This window comes from Humulus lupulus, chromosome 3, assembly GCF_963169125.1.
Source record: "Humulus lupulus chromosome 3, drHumLupu1.1, whole genome shotgun sequence".
Taxonomy (NCBI): Eukaryota; Viridiplantae; Streptophyta; class Magnoliopsida; order Rosales; family Cannabaceae; genus Humulus; species Humulus lupulus.
In genome coordinates, this window is record NC_084795.1 from 150,505,838 (window position 1) to 150,524,021 (window position 18,184).

General features: G+C 43.9%; 1 protein-coding gene across 1 annotated transcript; it reads left to right on the plus strand.

Moving 5' to 3' along the window:
• The first annotated feature begins 12,765 nt into the window (after positions 1 to 12,765).
• Positions 12,766 to 15,152, plus strand: LOC133823221 (uncharacterized). Its single transcript, XM_062255869.1, has 3 exons — positions 12,766 to 13,278; positions 13,721 to 13,845; positions 14,649 to 15,152. The coding sequence occupies exons 1-3, from the start codon at positions 12,870 to 12,872 to the stop codon at positions 14,850 to 14,852; spliced, it is 738 nt and encodes a 245-aa protein (XP_062111853.1). The 5' UTR covers positions 12,766 to 12,869; the 3' UTR covers positions 14,853 to 15,152.
• The last annotated feature ends 3,032 nt before the right edge of the window (positions 15,153 to 18,184 follow it).

An 18,184-nucleotide genomic window follows, 5' to 3' on the forward strand; every position in this document is an offset into this window, starting at 1 on the left:
TTCCCAGGATGGTAAAGGATATCACAATCATAATCCTTAACCAACTCCAGCCACTGCCTCTGGCGCATATTCAAGTCCTTCTGGGTAAAGAAATACTTTAGGCTCTTATGGTCGGTGTATATCTCGCACTTCTCACCATAAAGATAATGCCTCCAAATCTTAAGTGCAAACACCACCGCTGCCAACTCCAGGTCATGCGTAGGATATCTCTGCTCGTACTCCTTCAACTGTCTCGATAGATAGGCTATCACCTTGCCAGCTTGCATCAACACACACCCCAAACCCTGCCTGGATGCATCACAGTAGACCACAAATTTTCATTCTCTGTCGGCAAGCTAAGTACTGACACAGTAATCAATCGCCGCTTTAGTTCCTTAAAACTGTTCTCACATCTGTCCGTCCAGACATACCTGGTCTTCTTCTTTGTCAACTCTGTCAATGGCGTAGCTATTCTAGAGAACCCCTGAAAAAATCGCCGATAATACCCAGCCAGTGTAATGCCCCGAATTCACCGATGTGTTTAACGGCATGAACAGTTGGCCGGGAGGGCCATACTTGCTTAATTATGTTGTTAATTGATTAAATGCATGTATATGTTGATTATATTATGATATGATGTGAAATTCATGCATGTGAGTCCATATTTCTCATTACAGGGGTGTGATGGTAATTTGGCTCGTTGAGGGTAGTTTGTGTATTTGGGTGCATAACTTGATTTGTGAATGAGATTCCATTATTATGGAGATATATTCGAGCAAAGCAACATGAGACGGTTATTTTTAGTGGATTAGCGGTTTCACCATAATGGGCTCAATTTTGGGGTAATAGAAATGTTCTTCTGATGATAAATTGGGAATATTTGAGATAAGGGTGGAATTCTGGAGGTTTTGACTATAATGTCCCCAGGGGTGTTTTCGGGACCCCGAGCATTAGGTTTTATTTGAGGTTACTTAAGGTTGAAGTAGCTTATCAGATAGAACATACGATAAGAAAACCTTCCGTTCTTCCTTTTCAAAGTCTGTTTTACCGTTTAAGCCTTTTTGATGAAATCTTGAGTTCTAGGAGTCGGAATCGAGTGAGGATCGAGGCATAACGATCCTAGGGAAGATTAGAAGCTTCTTAACCGAAGGATTCGACGGAAAACAACCCAATTGAAGGTAATCAAAGTTTAAGTTTTGATTTTTTCCGAGTTTCTAAGCTTTGAATTGATTTTGTGAATTGTTGAGTTTTCGGTTCGCTCGAGCCTTGGGTTTTGAGGGTTTTGATGTATGGGGAAGCTTGGGAACTTTGTTTTGATGATTGGGGAATGTTTAGGGATGATTTTGGAGGCTTTGAAGTGTTAGAAACGTGGTTGGGAATGGCCCAGGGTGGAGCACCACGACCCTGTTCTTGAGGCGCCGCGGCCCTTCTTTGAAGAAGCAGGTGGGGAGCTTGTGCTCGCTGGGCGCCGCGGCCCTTGATGAAGGGTGCCGCGGCCCTAGCCTCTGGGAACCCTGGGGGCCGCGGCCCAAGGTGCTAGGGCCGCAGCCCTTGCCCTGTTTTCGCCCCGTTTGCTCGTTTTGACCCCGAGAACCTAGTTTTAGGCCTCGGGAGTGTCCTTGCTATTTGGATTAGTTTGGATTGATCTCTTGGAGGCTAGATAATGGTTTGAGAGCCCTTGATTATCTTGATTATTGATGGTATCCCATATGTGTTGTGATTAGGTAACCGCTAAAGGACTAAAAGCTAAACCGTTCTCAAGGGTCGTTCTTTTGTTCATTCTAGCTCGAATCAAAGGTAAGAGAACTGCACCCCAGGTGTGACATGCATGGATGTTCATGAGGCATGTTGATTGTGAGAATATGGACATGGATTGAATATAGAATGCTTAGCATATGTTGCTCACTTGTGCACGGTACTGACTCATTAGTCAGGTTTGGCAAAGGTGCTAGTATCAACTGTGAAGCTGTGACTTATTAGTCAGGTTCAGCAGTGGTACTGGGCACTGATCACGTTGAGCTGACTCGTTAGTCAGGACAGCCTTAGCGTGTATTACGCAAGCCAACAAGATTTTATCTAATTGATTATCAGCATTGAATGACTCAAAGAGCATCAATGCCAGACCGACCCCGAGGGTCGATGAATGAAATAAGCGCTTGGAGGCTAGTGGCTTACTTAGTAGCCACTCTCCCACTTGAAAACAGTGACGTGCTTGTCAGTCACTCAGTATGGTTTACCAGAATCTGTTGAAGGCTAGTGGCTTACCTAACAGCCACTCTTCCATTTGAATTAGTGACTTGCCTGTCAGTCACTCAGTGTGGTTTATCAGGACCTCATGTGATGTTCACTCATTTGTTTAAAGCTTATTGCTCTGTGTGATTATAATGATAATCATTTGATAATGTTTATGAAAAGTGTTATGTTTTCTTGCTGGGTTTTGGCTCATGGGTGCTATGTGGTGCAGGTAAAGGGAAAGAAAAGCTCACCTAGCCTTGAGTGGAGAGCTGATGTGGTGTTGTGTACATATGCGGCCGCTTGACCACCACGGCCAAGGAGTTCTCAGAGGAACTAGGGGGTTTACCCTATTTTGCCGCTTAGGTCGGCGGGATTGTAACTTTACAACTATAGTGACCTTTTTGTACTGAGAACCACTTGTAAATGTTTTGTTTAGCTCTGCAGAGCAGTTTGTAATAAAATATCCATTTCCTTTTTAATGGTTTTATACCTTAACCTGTTAATTACACTTAGAGCACGTTTTTGACCAAAGGACTCAGGTAACGAGTCAAATTTCCGGTCCACCGTTCACCGTAATTGTTCTGGGGTAGCCAGGGCGTTACAGCCAGACCCAAGAAGCTTTTCACTTCAGGAACATTGCTCGGTCTAGGCCAATCTCTGACCACCTCAATCTTACTTGGGTCAACCAAAATCCCCTCCTTACCAACGATATGGCCCAGAAATGTAACTTGTGGCAACCAGAATTCACACTTACTGAACTTAGCATATAACTTATGCTCCCTCAACCGCTGTAATACCAACCGCAGATGCTGCTCGTGCTCCATCTCTGACTGAGAGTACACTAAGATGTCGTCGATGAATACGATCACAAACTTGTCCAGATAATCCTTGAAAACTCTATTCACCATGTCCATAAAAGCTGCTTGGGCATTGGTTAATCCAAAGGACATAACCAGGAATTCATAGTGTCCATACCTCGTTCGGAAAGCGGTCTTTGGTATGTCCTCCTCTTTAATCCTTAGTTGATGGTAACCTGATCGGAGATCTATCTTGGAGAACACTGTTCTTCCTTGTAGCTGATCAAACAAATCGTCAATCCTAGGCAGTGGATACTTGTTCTTAATGGTTAACTTGTTCAACTCCCTGTAATCAATACACATCCTAAGGGACCAATCCTTCTTCTTAACGAACAACACTAGAGCATCCCATGGCGAGAAACTCGGTCTGATGAACCCTAAGTCAAGTAACTCCTGCAACTGAATCTTCAAATCCTTTAATTTCGTTGGAGCCATTCTATAGGGTGTCCTAGATACTGGCTCCGCTCCTGGTACCAACTCTATAACAAAGTCAATCTCCCTCTGAGGCGGCAACCCTGGCAAATCCGCTGGAAACAAATCCGGAAACTCGCACACCAACCTTGTCTCACCCGGTCCAACTGGCACCACCCTAGAAGTATCCACCACGCTTGCCAGGAATCCTATGCAACCTTCCTACATCAGGTCCCTAGCCCTTAGGGCTGAAATCATTGGCACACGCGGTCCACTAACTGACCCCACAAACACAAAGGGTACCTCCCCTTCTGGTTCAAAAGTCACCATTCTGCGCCTGCAATCAATTGTTGCCCCATACTTGGATAGCCAATCCATTCCCAAGATCATGTCAAAATCATCCATCCCTAGCTCAATCAAGTCAACAAACAATTCCCTACCATCTACCTCCACTGGCAACGCCCTAATCAACTTCCTAGAGACTACCAACTCTCCTGTTGGCAACAAGGTCTGAAATCCCCTAGCATACACACCACTAGGTCTACAAAGATGATCTATCACCCTAGCAGATAAAAATGATTGGGTAGCCCCTGAATCAAACATTGCAGTATACAAAGAACCAGCATTAGAGATCTGACCTGTCACAATTGAGGGGCTAGCCTCCGCCTCAGTCTGTGTCAAAGTGAATACCCTGGCAGGAGCAAGACTGTCACTCTGCTTCTGCTCCTCCTTCTTAACTTGAGGGAAATCCCTCTTCAGATGGCTGGCACTCCCACAAACAAAGCAAGCCCTGATCCTGCACTCACCCTGATGTCGACGCCTACACCGTGGACACATAGGAAAACTCCTCCAATTGTCACCGCCACCCTGACGGCCAGTAGATGCACCTCGCACTCTCCTATCAGAACTAGGAGGAGTAAATGAATCTGGAACCCTTCTTTTCTGCTCACTGGGGCCACTGCCCCGACTAGGCCCAACAAAAGGAGGCACCGTCCTCCTGGCATCGCCCCTAACAGCGATGTCCCTCCATATCTGATCCTCAGCCCTCTCTGCAGTAAGGGCCTTATCCACCGCTTGGCCATAAGTAGTAGTCGCTGGATCCAAGGTAATGTTCACATCGCGGGCGATCATGACATTCAACCCCCGCACAAACCTATCTCTCCTGGCCGCATCAATCGGCACTAGATCTGGCGCAAACTTCGCCAATCTATCAAACTTTATTGCATACTCTGATACTGTCGATCGATTCTGAGTCAGGTTGATAAACTCATCAACCTTTGCAGCTCGAACTGCTACACTGTAGTATTTCTCATTAAAAATACTCTTAAATTCCTCCTATGTCATGACTGCAACATTCCTCCGCTGACTCACCACATCCCACCAGATGCGGGCATCAACCCTAAGCATATAGCTCGCACAAGCAACCCTTTCACTTCCTTCGACCCTCATAAAGTCTAAGATCAAGGAAATCATGTTCATCCACTGCTCTGCCAGCAGTGGGTCCGAACCACCCTCAAAGGTAGGAGGTTGTTGCTTCCTGAACCTTTCGTACAAAGGTTCCCACTTATTCTCCAAAGCAGACTGAACTGGCACTGGTTCTGCAACCTACTGCACTGGCAGCCCAGTAACCTGAGGCGGGGCCTGTTGCCTCATATGTCGCAGCTCTTCCTCTGTTCTTTGCAGCCTAGCCTCCATTTCGGCCAATATCTGCTGCCAGTTCTATGGGGCAGGTGGAGGGTCCTAACCCTGATTGTCATCCTCAGCCCTACTGCCGCGGAGTCTAGCTGATTGTCGAGGCATCTCAACAAATATGCCTGCAACCAACGACGCCGCTCGTTAGGCATGATAACAACATCCATAACCACCTCCCAAGCACATCAGTAATCCACACATAATAACTCATATAGCATGTAACACACAATAGGCTGTGCCCTAGCATCATGCATATGTTAATTCATTCATCATGCTCTATACAAAATAGGCAGGCAAACAGGGTATGCAAACACATTTTCAAACATACCAGCCAATCTTACCAACCATCCCTGAGTTAAGTCTGTCACTGACTGCGTGTGTACATGTTCGGTCAATCTCCAGAACCAATAACCCTGGCTCGCTCTGATACCAAGTTGTAATGCCCTACTTCCTTAGAGTCGTTACTAAGTGAGTTTTAAAATGTGCTTTTAACTCGCTAATCGAGGTTTTAGGTCAAACAGTGTAATTAAGCCGTAAACAAAGGAAAAAAAACATTAGAGATAGTAATATTTCATAGTAAATCATAAAAGTTTTACACCTGGGATCCCAAAATAGAGTTTAGAAATATTTACAACATAAAAACTGTACTAAGTCGGCTAAACGACAAAATCTAAATTCATTACAAACATCTCCCAAAATCCTCTGGCTGTGGCAGCCAGGCTGGCCAAACATGTACACGCTACCTCATGCCTGCTGTACTCATGGTTGGTTGATCTTCTCTTTACCCTTACCTGCACCACAGAGCATCTGTGAGCCGAAGCCCAGCAAGAAAACCACAAACAGATAACATACGCAACACATAAGTCAAGCATATAAACAGGCCACCAATGGCTTAACACATACGGCCTAGCCGTCCCAGGCGTTTACCAAGCCCTAGGTTCGCGGACCACGCCGTGAGGATATCCCAGGTATCCTTCTAGGGACTTGCCCTGGCAACTTGCACCCCACATGCTCAATGCTGCTCCCGGCCCCTTGTCGTTCTCAGCCTTGCACTCAACGTGCCTGACGCCGTTCCCGGCCCCTCGCCATTCTCGGTCTACACCGTTCCCAACTATTGCTGATCACTCACATAATATCATACATGATATAACAACAAGTATGAAATTCTAGCATAAACAGATAAAGGGCTATGCCCTGCAGTTCTAACATATTGGGCCCAGCCCTGCATATCAATTCCATACAAACACATAGGGCTCAGCCCTGCACACAAGCTCTATGGGAACAGGGGTTTTCTTACCTTAGTTCCGAGCTTTCTGAGCACCGATGCCCTGAGCACAGTCCTCTAGCGTGAGCCTCACCGAAATCCTAGCCACAACACATTAATAATGTCAATCCAACAAATAACTTCGAGCCATAACCCCAACCTCCGAGACCTTGAATTCTATCAATCCGGGTGATAAAATCCATCCCGAACCTTACCCCTTAAGTTCCCAAGCCTAAATGCCCTTAAAAACTCAGATTGGCACTAAGGGTCGCGACCCCACCCACAAGAGCCGCGGCTAGCCTTGAAACAGAGGCTAGCACCACACTGACCCCCACACGGGCCGCGGCGCGCCCACCAGGCACCGCGGCGTGCATGAACCTCTCGACCTCCCATGGCCGCGCGCGCACGCGGGCCACAGCGCACCCCTCCTAGGGCCGCGGCGCTCCACACCGAACCCAAATTTTACACCATTTTTCTTAACCTTTCCCCAAGCCAATTCATCCTAAAACTTAACTAATATTCCCAGACATCCAGCACAGTTATTCCAGCCCAGAAACAACATCAAGACCCCATTAAAATATGCTCCAAAACTCAGCTAGAACACCCAAAGATAAATCAAGCTTAGCCAACATGCAATCCCCTATAACAAGCAGAAATTTAAGACTAAACCTTAGTAATTAAAGCTTACCTTGCAGAGCTTAGTCCCTGAGTTTGATCCTCAATCCCCAAGCTTGAAGTTCCTAGAGTATCCCAGCTGAAATCCCTTTAATTCCCAGCCAATTCCTTTGAGTTCCCTTTGAGTTTTTGCCTTAGAGAGTGAAAGAGAGAGGGAGACAAGAGCTATCTTCAGTTCAAAGGAAAATATGTGTCGATTTCCTCAAGTTTCTAAACAATTCTCCATTTTTGTTTTATTTGACTTAAGTCTAAAGGGTTACCTCAAGGCTCGGGGTACCAAAACGTCCCCGAGGGCAAAATGGTAAATTTCCCAAATATTCCCGCCTAGACATTCTATCCTCAAATATATCTCCAAATATTTATTTTCATGTCCCGATAACCCCATAACTCATCTAATACCCAAATTACCCCTCGACTCGCCCCGAGTCCGAATCTCAACCCCGTTGTGACTCTTTGGCTAACCGCTCCCCAGGAATGTCTCGGATCGTGCTGTACAGACATATCACATATATACAACATTTATCTCATTTATCACACTTATGCCCCTAATATCCAGACGGGGCCCACATGCACATTTAACTCAATTAAACATGCATCATAATCATATATTCACATAAATCCACATATAAGCATATTAAATCACTTATTGCCCTCCAGGCACACTAATCAAGGCCCTAAGCTTGATTAGCAAATTCGGGTCGTTACAACCCCGGCTAAGGCTTGTGGAGCGAGCTGTTGCGCTCCCGGAAGTGGGCCAGCTGGGGGATTGGTCGCCGAATCCTGCGCGGCTATGAATGCCTGTAGGGCTTGGAGAGACTCTTGCATCCGCCGATGCACCTCCGCTTGCTCAGCAATCCTGGCCTTCTGGTCCAGGACTTGCTGCCATAGTCTGGTCACCTCCAGGTCCTGCTGGTTGGGCTCTTCTTCTGGGATCTCGGGATCTGCAGCTTCATCGTGGTACTCCCCCTCGTTTTCCTCTTCATAATATTCCTCCTCATTCTCCTCTTCGTACTCTATCCCACCCTCATAGTCTTGTGACTCGTCAAGGTGAGATGTTTGAGGAGGAGCATTCTCAGGTGGATTCTGAGGAAGGTGCTGGGAAGGCAACGGATCTCCATTGCCCTGCTCTGGGTTACTAGGGTCGAAAGTGGTGTGTCGTGTGTTCACCATTGTAGTAGAGGCTTGGTGTTAGCACTAGCTTTCTCAGGCTCTCAATGAAAGTACCAAAATGTTTACCGAGATTTTCAGAAACTATCCTAATGAATATTAGATAAGATTAATAATATGGAATTTTGGAGATTAACACAAGATTTTTACGTGGTTGGGGCATTAATGAGCCTTAGTCCACGAGTTAGTTGTATTAGAGCTTGGAAAGTCTTTTACAATGGAGTTTCTCTCTATGTTTTGACAGAGTAACTGTATACAAGTCAAAGAGAGGTCCTTTTTCCAGTGCTCTATCGCCTGTATTTATAGGCTCATAGGAACACTGGGTCTAGGCAGGGTATGACCCGGGCCCATCAAAGATGTGGATACTCTTGGCTTCTCTGGCGGAAGCCCAATACAAAAGATAAAAATACATAGGCCCAAGAATAATTAAGGCCCAATTGGGCGGCCCAAGAATTATATTTCGCCCGACAAAATGGTGCTTTTGGTTTGGGCACTCCAAGTTACGAGGCAAATTCAGGGGACAAAGCCAGTCAATGTACTTGGCAGCGCAGATCTGAAATAGCGGCGTGCAATCCCGAGGTGGCCATTTCCGTAGGTGAAAAGTGGGGACAACCCCCACGCGTCGCGGGGCGGCTTCAGGGTCACAGATGCTTTTCCTTGCCAACCGAGAGGACTTGATCCGGGTTCGTTTACCTCTATCCCTCTTTGTTTACCAAGGGCCCGAACCGTTACCAGGCTCCGGGATGGTCTTTGCATACACTCCGACCGTAATCCCAACTGACCATACATTTCCTGGGCGACTGTCCTGGATCACCTTCCCGGACACCATCCGGATCCGGAACTACACTTGGGCCGCATCCCTTGATTACTCCCGTACCAAGCGGGCCTAGGCTGGGCCCATATCCAAACGCCCAGACCATGGGCCTGGACCATCATCCCGGGCCCACGACAGGAAATGGGGATAACAATTCCCACTTGATTTTGTAACTTCCATACACATTATGGGAGTTAAAATCACATGTCTAACAACCATATCTCTTATGGCTTTGAGAAATTTTAATAAAAATGTGTAATATCAAATATACACATTGTAGGGTAATATTTGGGAGTTACAAATTTGTAACTGTAACGCCCTACTACCCAAGGACCGTTATGCTGTGCATTTTAAACAGTGCTAAACTCGCTAAACGAGTCATTTGGCCATAATCGTGTAACTAAATGTGATTAACGGTTTAGGGTTAAAAAATTTGGTCAAGATACAACGTTTCACTTAAAACGTTTACTATATACATTGGGACCCCAAAATATATTTTAAGGGTTAATTACAACAAAATATTTACAACTAGCTGACCTAAGCGACAAAATAGGTTTTAACCCTAGTTCCTCTTTAAACCCTCGGCCGTGGTGGTCGAGCAGCCACATATGTACACATCGTCACCTAAGCTCTCCAACTCAAGGAAGGTCCAACTTTCTTTTGCCTTTACCTGCACCACATAGCACCCGTGAGCCAAGGCTCAGCAAGAAAACTCAACATGCTCATAAACAGGTAATAACATGTCACTAAATCATAATGAGCATGCCTAGCAGTAATAGTCCTACTCATACATGCAGGCAAGTCCAAATAAATGATTATGTGGCCCTACGCCCTGTATAGATGACTGTCAAGTCAATCTGGGGATCTGCTCCCTGAATAGATGACTAATGAGTCTATCTCTGGGGATCCATTTCCTGAATAGATGACTAATGAGTCCATCATTGGGGTTCCGCTCCCTGAATAGATGAATAATGAGTCTATCTCCGGGGATCTACTCCCTGAATAGATGACTAATGAGTCTATCTCTGGGGATTCGCTCCCTGAATAGATGACTAATGAGTCCATCTCTGGGAATCCACTCCCTGAATAGATGACTAATGAGCCTATCTCTGGGGATCCACTCCTTGAATAGATGACTAATGAGTCCATCTCTAGGGGTCCACTCCCTGAATAGATGACTAATGAGTCTATCTATGGGGATCTGCTCTCTCTAGGGATCTGCTCCCTGAATATATGACTAATAAGTCCATCTCTGGGGATCCGCTCCCTAAGCCATGTGACGTTTCAGTCGCCTGAGCCTTTTGGCCCTGGCTCTAAGTAACTAGCGTTTAGACTAGACAAGCACTTTTAGTTTTCTTTGACCTTGGGGTCGGTCAAGCATTTAATTCTCATGTTGATTAGATCTAATCATTTCAGCTCTGCGTTCAATACACTAATTCCATTCAGTACTATTGTCATTCATGACTGATAAGTCAAGACTTCACGACCAGTACTAACTCCATTGTCGTTTCTGACTAATGAGTTAGTGCCACTCACAAGCAAGCAATGCAACCAGGCATATATCATATGTCAAATATCCAAATATAGGGCATTCAGCATGCTTACTCAACAATCACCAGCATAATTATGATCATGGAAATTTACAGAGACTCAAGCTCTGACCAATTCCATATTCAATATTCATGTCATGCCCTAATCACATGTATCCCATTCATCACATGCATCACATACTGGGTGCATTTTTCCTACCTTTGGTCCAAGCACAGGTTACCAATAAACGACCCTCAAGCATGATCTTGTTTCCAAGCCCCTAGCGAAAACCTAGTCACATCCATTATATAAAACCTCATCAAAATGAGTAAATAAATACTTCCAGACCAAAACCTAGCCTCCGAGACGTCGAATCCTACTCAACTGGGTAGTAGGATCGATCCTAGGCCCTTAGAATTAAGCTCCCATAGCTAAAGACCAAATCTGGCAAAAATGCACAAGCCAATCGTAACTTGGCCCTGAGGGTATGGGCCGCAACTTGGCCCCTCTTGGGTCGCGACGCCCCCCCAGGCACAGCCTCCTTAGCTCCTGGTTCATCCTGGTCGCGACTTGTTAGAACAAGGTTGCGACTTGACCACGAACCGGCCATTTTCTACGGTTTTCCTCACTTAAAATCCTCCAAAAACCTATCCAAACATATCCAAATCCCAAATCAAAGTTCCCAAACATCCTAATATCCCAAAACCATGAGAACCCAAGTCTCAATCCATCCAAAAGCTCATCAAAATGAAAAATCCAATCAAAGCTTAAAAACTTAGAACTTAAAGCTTGGATTACCTCCGATTGAGTCGTTTCCCAACTAAATTCTCTAGCTAATAAGCTTCTAATCTTCCCTAGAATCGCTATGCCTCAATCCTTGCTTGAATCTGGTCATCTTATTTATACGTAAATTACGAAAATTAATCTGGGCCATCCAATTTGGTTAGCTCAAGATCCAAGGGCCAAGATTAAATAGACCATATGGCGGCAAAAAGGTTGCAAGACAATTATTGCAGTCCTCGAAACCCGAACAGACGCCAATTGCAGAAGACCACGTGTCTAGTACTCGAGTAGTAGGCAGACATGGTTTTATGTAGCAGAAGTTGAAAAGCCCCTACTGTGTAGGTCAGAAAATGATGACGTCATACACAAGCAGAAGCCTGTGGGGAAAATGTTGTACCCTAATCTTAGCACGAGTTCATTCACTCTGCTCGAGTACAACTAGCAGATAATTACGTGGAAAAGTAGTCAAGAAGAATATCTAATTATTATCCATACGGACAACTCAAAGTTCATAATGGTCAGACCTGGTGTTAGGCGTTCTGACTTTACCACGAACTACGAATAAGATAAGTCATCAAAGCACTAGCTCGGGGTCGGATAACTGTCAGAATGCAAGCCCGTGGAATATACGCAGTTCAGGTGATTCTGATCTAACACATACTGCATACTAAAGGATTCCCAAAGATTCAAGATTTGCTTATATGCTCATGACCAGTCTGTCATATTTATTATCCAAGATAACATGACATATTTATTTTGTGATAAAATCATATCCCAATATAAATGAGAATTATTTATATGGAATGTAGACATTATGTAAATGCGTGATTGACTCACGCGGTTACCCAAACCTGTCTATGGAATTCCCCTATAAATATTGGGAATATTGGACAGGAAATGGGATAATTCTGTAATACCGAAACTATGCCAAAATAGAGAGAGAAACAACAATAATATTGACTCGTCGACTAGGTGGATTTTAACCACTGAACCACGTAAAAGTTCTGTGTTCTTGAGTGAATTCTTGATATTTTTCATTACGGTTTACAATTAAGCACTAATATGCCTTTATAATGTTGGCGAAAAACTACGTCAACAGACTTATTTATTATTATTTTTTATTTACTTTATTAAAATGACTTTATTATTTTTTATTTTATTTAGATGATTTTAAAACTAACATGGTTAGAAAACGTTAAATCTAACCGAAATCAATAGTTAAATTAACTTTTATAATATATAAAGATAGAAGTTTCAATAACTAAGTGATAAAAAATAAATTTGAGGATCTTATTGATATTTTTAGAAAAGTTGAAGAACTCTCCTTATATATAAACCATTATTATTTGAATTTTTTTAAGTTACTATGTGCACTAAACATCACTAAAGAAACGTTAGATTGTAAGGTAGAGAAGAGAAAAGAGAAAGCACTGAGACAAAAGAGAGATATGAATGTTTGAAAATGGCGAACCCTAGAAGGAGCTCATATTCAAACCCAACCAACATCTCAGACAGTCCATCACTTCAGATTCAGGTACAACAACACAGCCAAAGCCAAAGCCAAAGCCTAAGTCTAAGCCAGAGCCCCTGGTATTTGTCTCTCCTTCACTTCCTGAAGAAGCCCCACGCCTTCCCTTTCCTCCTCTTTGTCTTCCTTCTTCTCACATGGCTCTTTCTCCGAATCCAGCGCTCTTCCTACCTCTCCACCCATTCTCCTCGTCTCCTTCCCGCACCTCATCAATGGAGCCACGTCGATGATTCCCGTGCCAAACTTCGAAGATTCTTTTATGGGTTTCCTTCTCCTGTCTCTAAGGACCAGAGGGGTTGGTTAATCAACCCCATTTCTCTCGCCCTTGACTCTGGCCTTTTGGGTATCCTCTCTCTCTCTCTCTCTCTGTGTTACGAGCAATACAAAAAAATTACTTGTGGAGGTTGTAAAGGATTAAGAGAATGTGCTAATCTACTATTGAAATTTCAAATGCATCACCCTTAACGATTCCAGTTTATACTGCTGTTATTTTTTCCTCTTTTTTTTTTTGGTATATATATATATATATATTTAAAATCCCATTTTGATTGAGCATATTAGAATTGTAACTGGGTACATTGAAATTGTTTTTCTTTGCAAGTTATATAGAAACTGCAGTTGATGTGAAATTGAATGGAACTTAAAATGACGTCTTCAACTGTGTGAAAACTGAGACAAGTATCTGGAAATTTAGATTTATGTTAAAATTGAAATGTACCTATCTTAGTTGTATTTTTCTATCTTGATTCTTGGGAAATTGTTTTCTGATTTTGCTACTTTTGTAGGTGGAGCTGTAAGTTGTGCATCAGTTCATGTTGGAGAGATTCGACCTGGTGGCTTACGCGGAAATCATAGACACTACTCTTGCAATGAAACATTTGTCATATGGGGAGCTAAAACAAAATTCAGGGTAAGCCTTACAACCTTTGCTGAGCTACAAATTGAGAATTTACAATTCACACACAAACAAACATTATGTGTTTATATGCATTTAGTGACTGATAGTATGAGAAAATATACTTAATATTTTGAGGCTCACTCTATCTTTACTCCTCGGTTGAGTGTCTAATTACCTTTAGTAACTTGCAAAATCTTCTTTTGGGTTTAGGGCGACCTAGTTTATATACTGCATCTATCAAAAAGAGGCGTGTTTATAATTTCACTATGCTAAGCAACCAATAGATATTGCTGTGGTATTTTGCCTGTTTGCAGGAAAATGGAAATGGACAACAGGTGTTAAAATAACCTGGAAAAAAGTTCAAACATTCAGCCATTTTTTTTTATAAAATAGTTCTTTTGATTTTTGAAGAAATTGAGTTTATACACTGCATCTATCGAAAAGAGGCGTGTTTATAATTTCACTATGCTAAGCAACCAATAGATATTGCTGTGGTATTTTGCCTGTTTGCAGGAAAATGGAAATGGACAACAGGTGTTAAAATAACCTGGAAAAAAGTTCAAACATTCAGCCATTTTTTTTTTATAAAAGAGTTCTTTTGATTTTTGAAGAAATTGAGTTTATACACTGCATCTATCGAAAAGAGGCGTGTTTATAATTTCACTATGCTAAGCAACCAATAGATATCGCTGTGGTATTTTGCCTGTTTGCAGGAAAATGGAAATGGACAACAAGTGTTAAAATAACCTGGAAAAAAGTTCAAACATGATATTTTATTTTGTACGAGTTAGCCAATTGGTGCTTGATTTTTGCAGCTGGAGAATAGTGAAGCAAAAGAAGGTTATGTGGAAGTGATAATCGGTGCAGATGAGGTTGCTGTTGCGGCTAGCCCAAGTGGAACTGCTCATGCTATAATAAACATGGATCAGATGCGGACTGCGTACTTGTTAGGATGCCAAGACAGCATTGTAAACTACAACCGCTCAGCAACTGACTTTAATGTTTGGAAAGATCTTTAAGTTTATCTTTCCCATCTTTCCAGACAAGCGTTCCAATCTAAGTGATTTGGGAGTCTATGATGTCTATATGTTTGTATATTATAGTGCTGCACATTGGGTGGGTTTGTCGGGTTCGAATCAGGTCGGGTTTGGGTGGAGAAGAATTAATACCGAACCCAACTAAAATGGGTACGGGTGGGATCGGGTTCCTTGTTTTTTCTAAATGCCATTTTTTTTTTTACAAAATTAGACTTTTAACTACAATTTGGTCTATTCATTTTTGTGAACTTTTATCATTAATTAAAAATATAATTCTTAGTACATGAAAGTGTTATATACTATGGAACCTACTAATTAGAAAAAATTTAATTATAAAACTATTGAGTATTGGCTAATGGCTATTGCAATAATCAATTCACTCAATTCTAAAATTTAAAAGTCCATAGTCTAAAAGTCCAAATCCAAATTCCTTAACAAAAGTTGCAAAACTACTAAGATATTAAAAATAAAGTCACAAAATATCCAAAATCCAAAGTCGAAATTAAGTTCTTCATTCATTCAATACTTTGTGCAGCAGATGTGGTTCCAATAGCAGCAGTTGTATCACATGTGATCTTTGTAATATTTTAATAAAGTATATATATTATTATATTATATTATTCCATAAATATGATGCAAATTTCAAACAAGAAGAGGAGAGAGGGTCGGGTAGCTTTTAGGGTTTTACTTTTGTTTTTTATTTTTTAACTTTTAAGATAAAAAATGTAAAATAATAAAAAACTGAAAAGAGGTCGATCGGGTTCGGTTGTAACCCGAACTTGAAGCCACTATATTCCACAACTCAAACCTGACCCAACCCTTTGGTCGGGTTTAACTCGATCCTACCCGAAAAAATGGGTTTCGTCTTTTTCTCAAGTTTTTTGAGTGCAGGTCGGGCGGGTCTTGCAGGTTTTTGGGTCAAGATGTGCAACCCTAGTATATGTCATTTTTCTTTTTCTTATTAAATTTAAATGACCATAGTTCCATTACTTCAAATATTTGAATTTGGTATTGTACGCCCTGATTTTCCCACGAGCTGATTAGCAAGCCGAGCTTCGGACTAATCATGGTTAGTCCATAAACATCCCCCAGGTCGGAGCTCCTGTCTTGAGGTCGTACCCCCCTTAGCTCGAGGAATCCTCAAGGACTCGCCAAGACTCCCAAGACTGGAGCAAGGAATCAGAAGGCCGAAGGTCGGGTCAGATGCACAGCTCGTGGTACGAGCTAGATATGGAGGCCATGACCCCTTGTAAAGTCAACACACGCAAGATAAACGTGCATATATCTGACATCACGTGTCCGATATCTCCCTGACTTCTCGGACACGCTGCAGGAACGTGCGTGTTCAGACACCCACGGCTGGGTTGGGCCGTGCGGCCCATTATCTCCTTATCTATCAATTTGACCATACTTATGTGTCAGGTTTAGGAATTAATCATGAATGTCACAGAGTTGATATGACAAATAAGAAGGTCACGGGATGACCTCCTTACCAACTTCCAGGTGCCTTCTCCTATAAATATGGAGACCCTGGGAGTTGATAAGGGTTGGAAAAAATAGTCTCTAGAGAGATATACTTTGTAACCACATACCCAGAATATATCAATAATATTGACTAGTGGAGTAGAAGGATTTTAACCTTTGAACCACTCAAAAACGTGTTTTGAGTCACCTATTTCATTCACTAAGATCTTATATCTGTTACGGTTCTACATTCGGCACTAATCCCTTCCTCTCTTTCTCTTAATTACCTGTTGGCGAAGAACCGCGTCAACAGTTTGGTGCTTTCATTGAGAGCAAGTTCGATTAGTGCTGCTACAAACATCCAACTATGGTGACTACTCGATCCAGGCATGGCAACGAGACAGAACAACATGATGGGCAGGAGGCTCATCATACTGCCATCCCTGATGAACAAATTCCTGAAGTCCAGCAGTGGCCAGGAAAGCAGCCGGTGGGCCAAGACGATACTGGTAGTTCGGCGCCCCGGCCACCTAATCCGAACCCGTGTTATTATACTGCGGTGGAGATGGAGAACGCTCAGCTGAGGAGCCAGTTAGCAACTGCTAGTAAGCAAATCCAGGATATCCTGGCCCGACTACCCCCTCTCACAACCAACGTTAACGTTGGAGAGAGGCAAGGTGAGGCTCCTAAGTCTCGCCGGGGTAATCGGTCCAGGCATAGCCGTTCGGATAGACTTCCAGCAGCCAACTCCACCCTTCATCGCACCATCGAGACGCAAACTTCGGGGAAATGCCTGGGACCGGACAACGGCAGTACAGCCGTTCGGTTAGGTCGTCAACTCCAAGCTCTCAACCATCCTCGAGGACGCCCAGGAGAGCTCGAGGAAATTCCCGGAGGAGATCCGGGGAGGGCCCACGGCGTCAGCCCGTCCTGCGCCTCGTCCAGATCGCCCGGCGTGGGACCAGCAAGTTGGCAGGGCCGAAAGGCCCCCACCAAATTTGATCCGTCCAGACGGAACCAGGATCGCTTCTCCAGTCAGGCATCCCCCATCTCCGATCAGATATCCGTCTCCTCCTCGGCCCGTCCGAGACATCCCAGCTTATGGGAGTAGTAGGAGAAACCCACCATCAGCGGGACCTTCCCGGCGTAGCAGGGCGCCGGAAGAGAGCTCAGGTCCTCGCCACCAAAGACGGACTCCAAGCCTATCCAGCAGGAGTCATTGGACCGGCAGTCGCCGGAGTGATCTCTCTGGAGGAGACCTACGTCAGCGACTAAGTTTGGCACAAAGTCACCAGACCACCCAGGGAAGCGACCTTCGAGATCGCCTCAACTCTCACAGAGAGGATCGGGCTAGAGATGGTAGTCAGGCTCGCTCGAGGGGGGGGGGGGGGGGGCCCGATCTGAAGTACGTAACGGAGGGAATGTCCCAAACAACCTATCTCAAGAAAGGAGGGGCAATAACCCACCTCATATGTACAATGGATCCGGAGCTGTTGAGCAGCCCCAGAATAACCAAGGATCTCAGGACCAAACCCTCGAGCGCCTAACTCAGATGGAGGAATTGATGAGGAAGCTCCTGTCAGAAAAAGAAAAAGACGAATATGATTCGGGAGACGAGATGGAACTCTTCGCCCCCAACATAGCAGCGACGGCATACCCATCTGGTTTCCGTATGCCTCACTTGTCGAAGTTCAACGGGGACGGAGATCCGTCGGACCATTTAGGGATGTTCAACACCCTAATGTTGGCCCAGAGCTGAGAAGCTTGATCTTCCCCTCCACACTGACCGGACCTGCCAGACAGTGGTTCAAGCAAAGTAAAAGACAGTCAATCAGCTCCTGGAAGACCTT

Excerpts from the sequence above, each read along its gene's own strand:
- LOC133823221 (XM_062255869.1), top strand. The coding sequence starts at position 12,870 with ATGGCGAACCCTAGAAGGAGCTCATATTCAAACCCAACCAACATCTCA. Across the intron at positions 13,279-13,720 it reads CCTTGACTCTGGCCTTTTGG|GTGGAGCTGTAAGTTGTGCA; the intron begins GTATCCTCTCTC and ends CTACTTTTGTAG. Across the intron at positions 13,846-14,648 it reads GAGCTAAAACAAAATTCAGG|CTGGAGAATAGTGAAGCAAA; the intron begins GTAAGCCTTACA and ends TGATTTTTGCAG.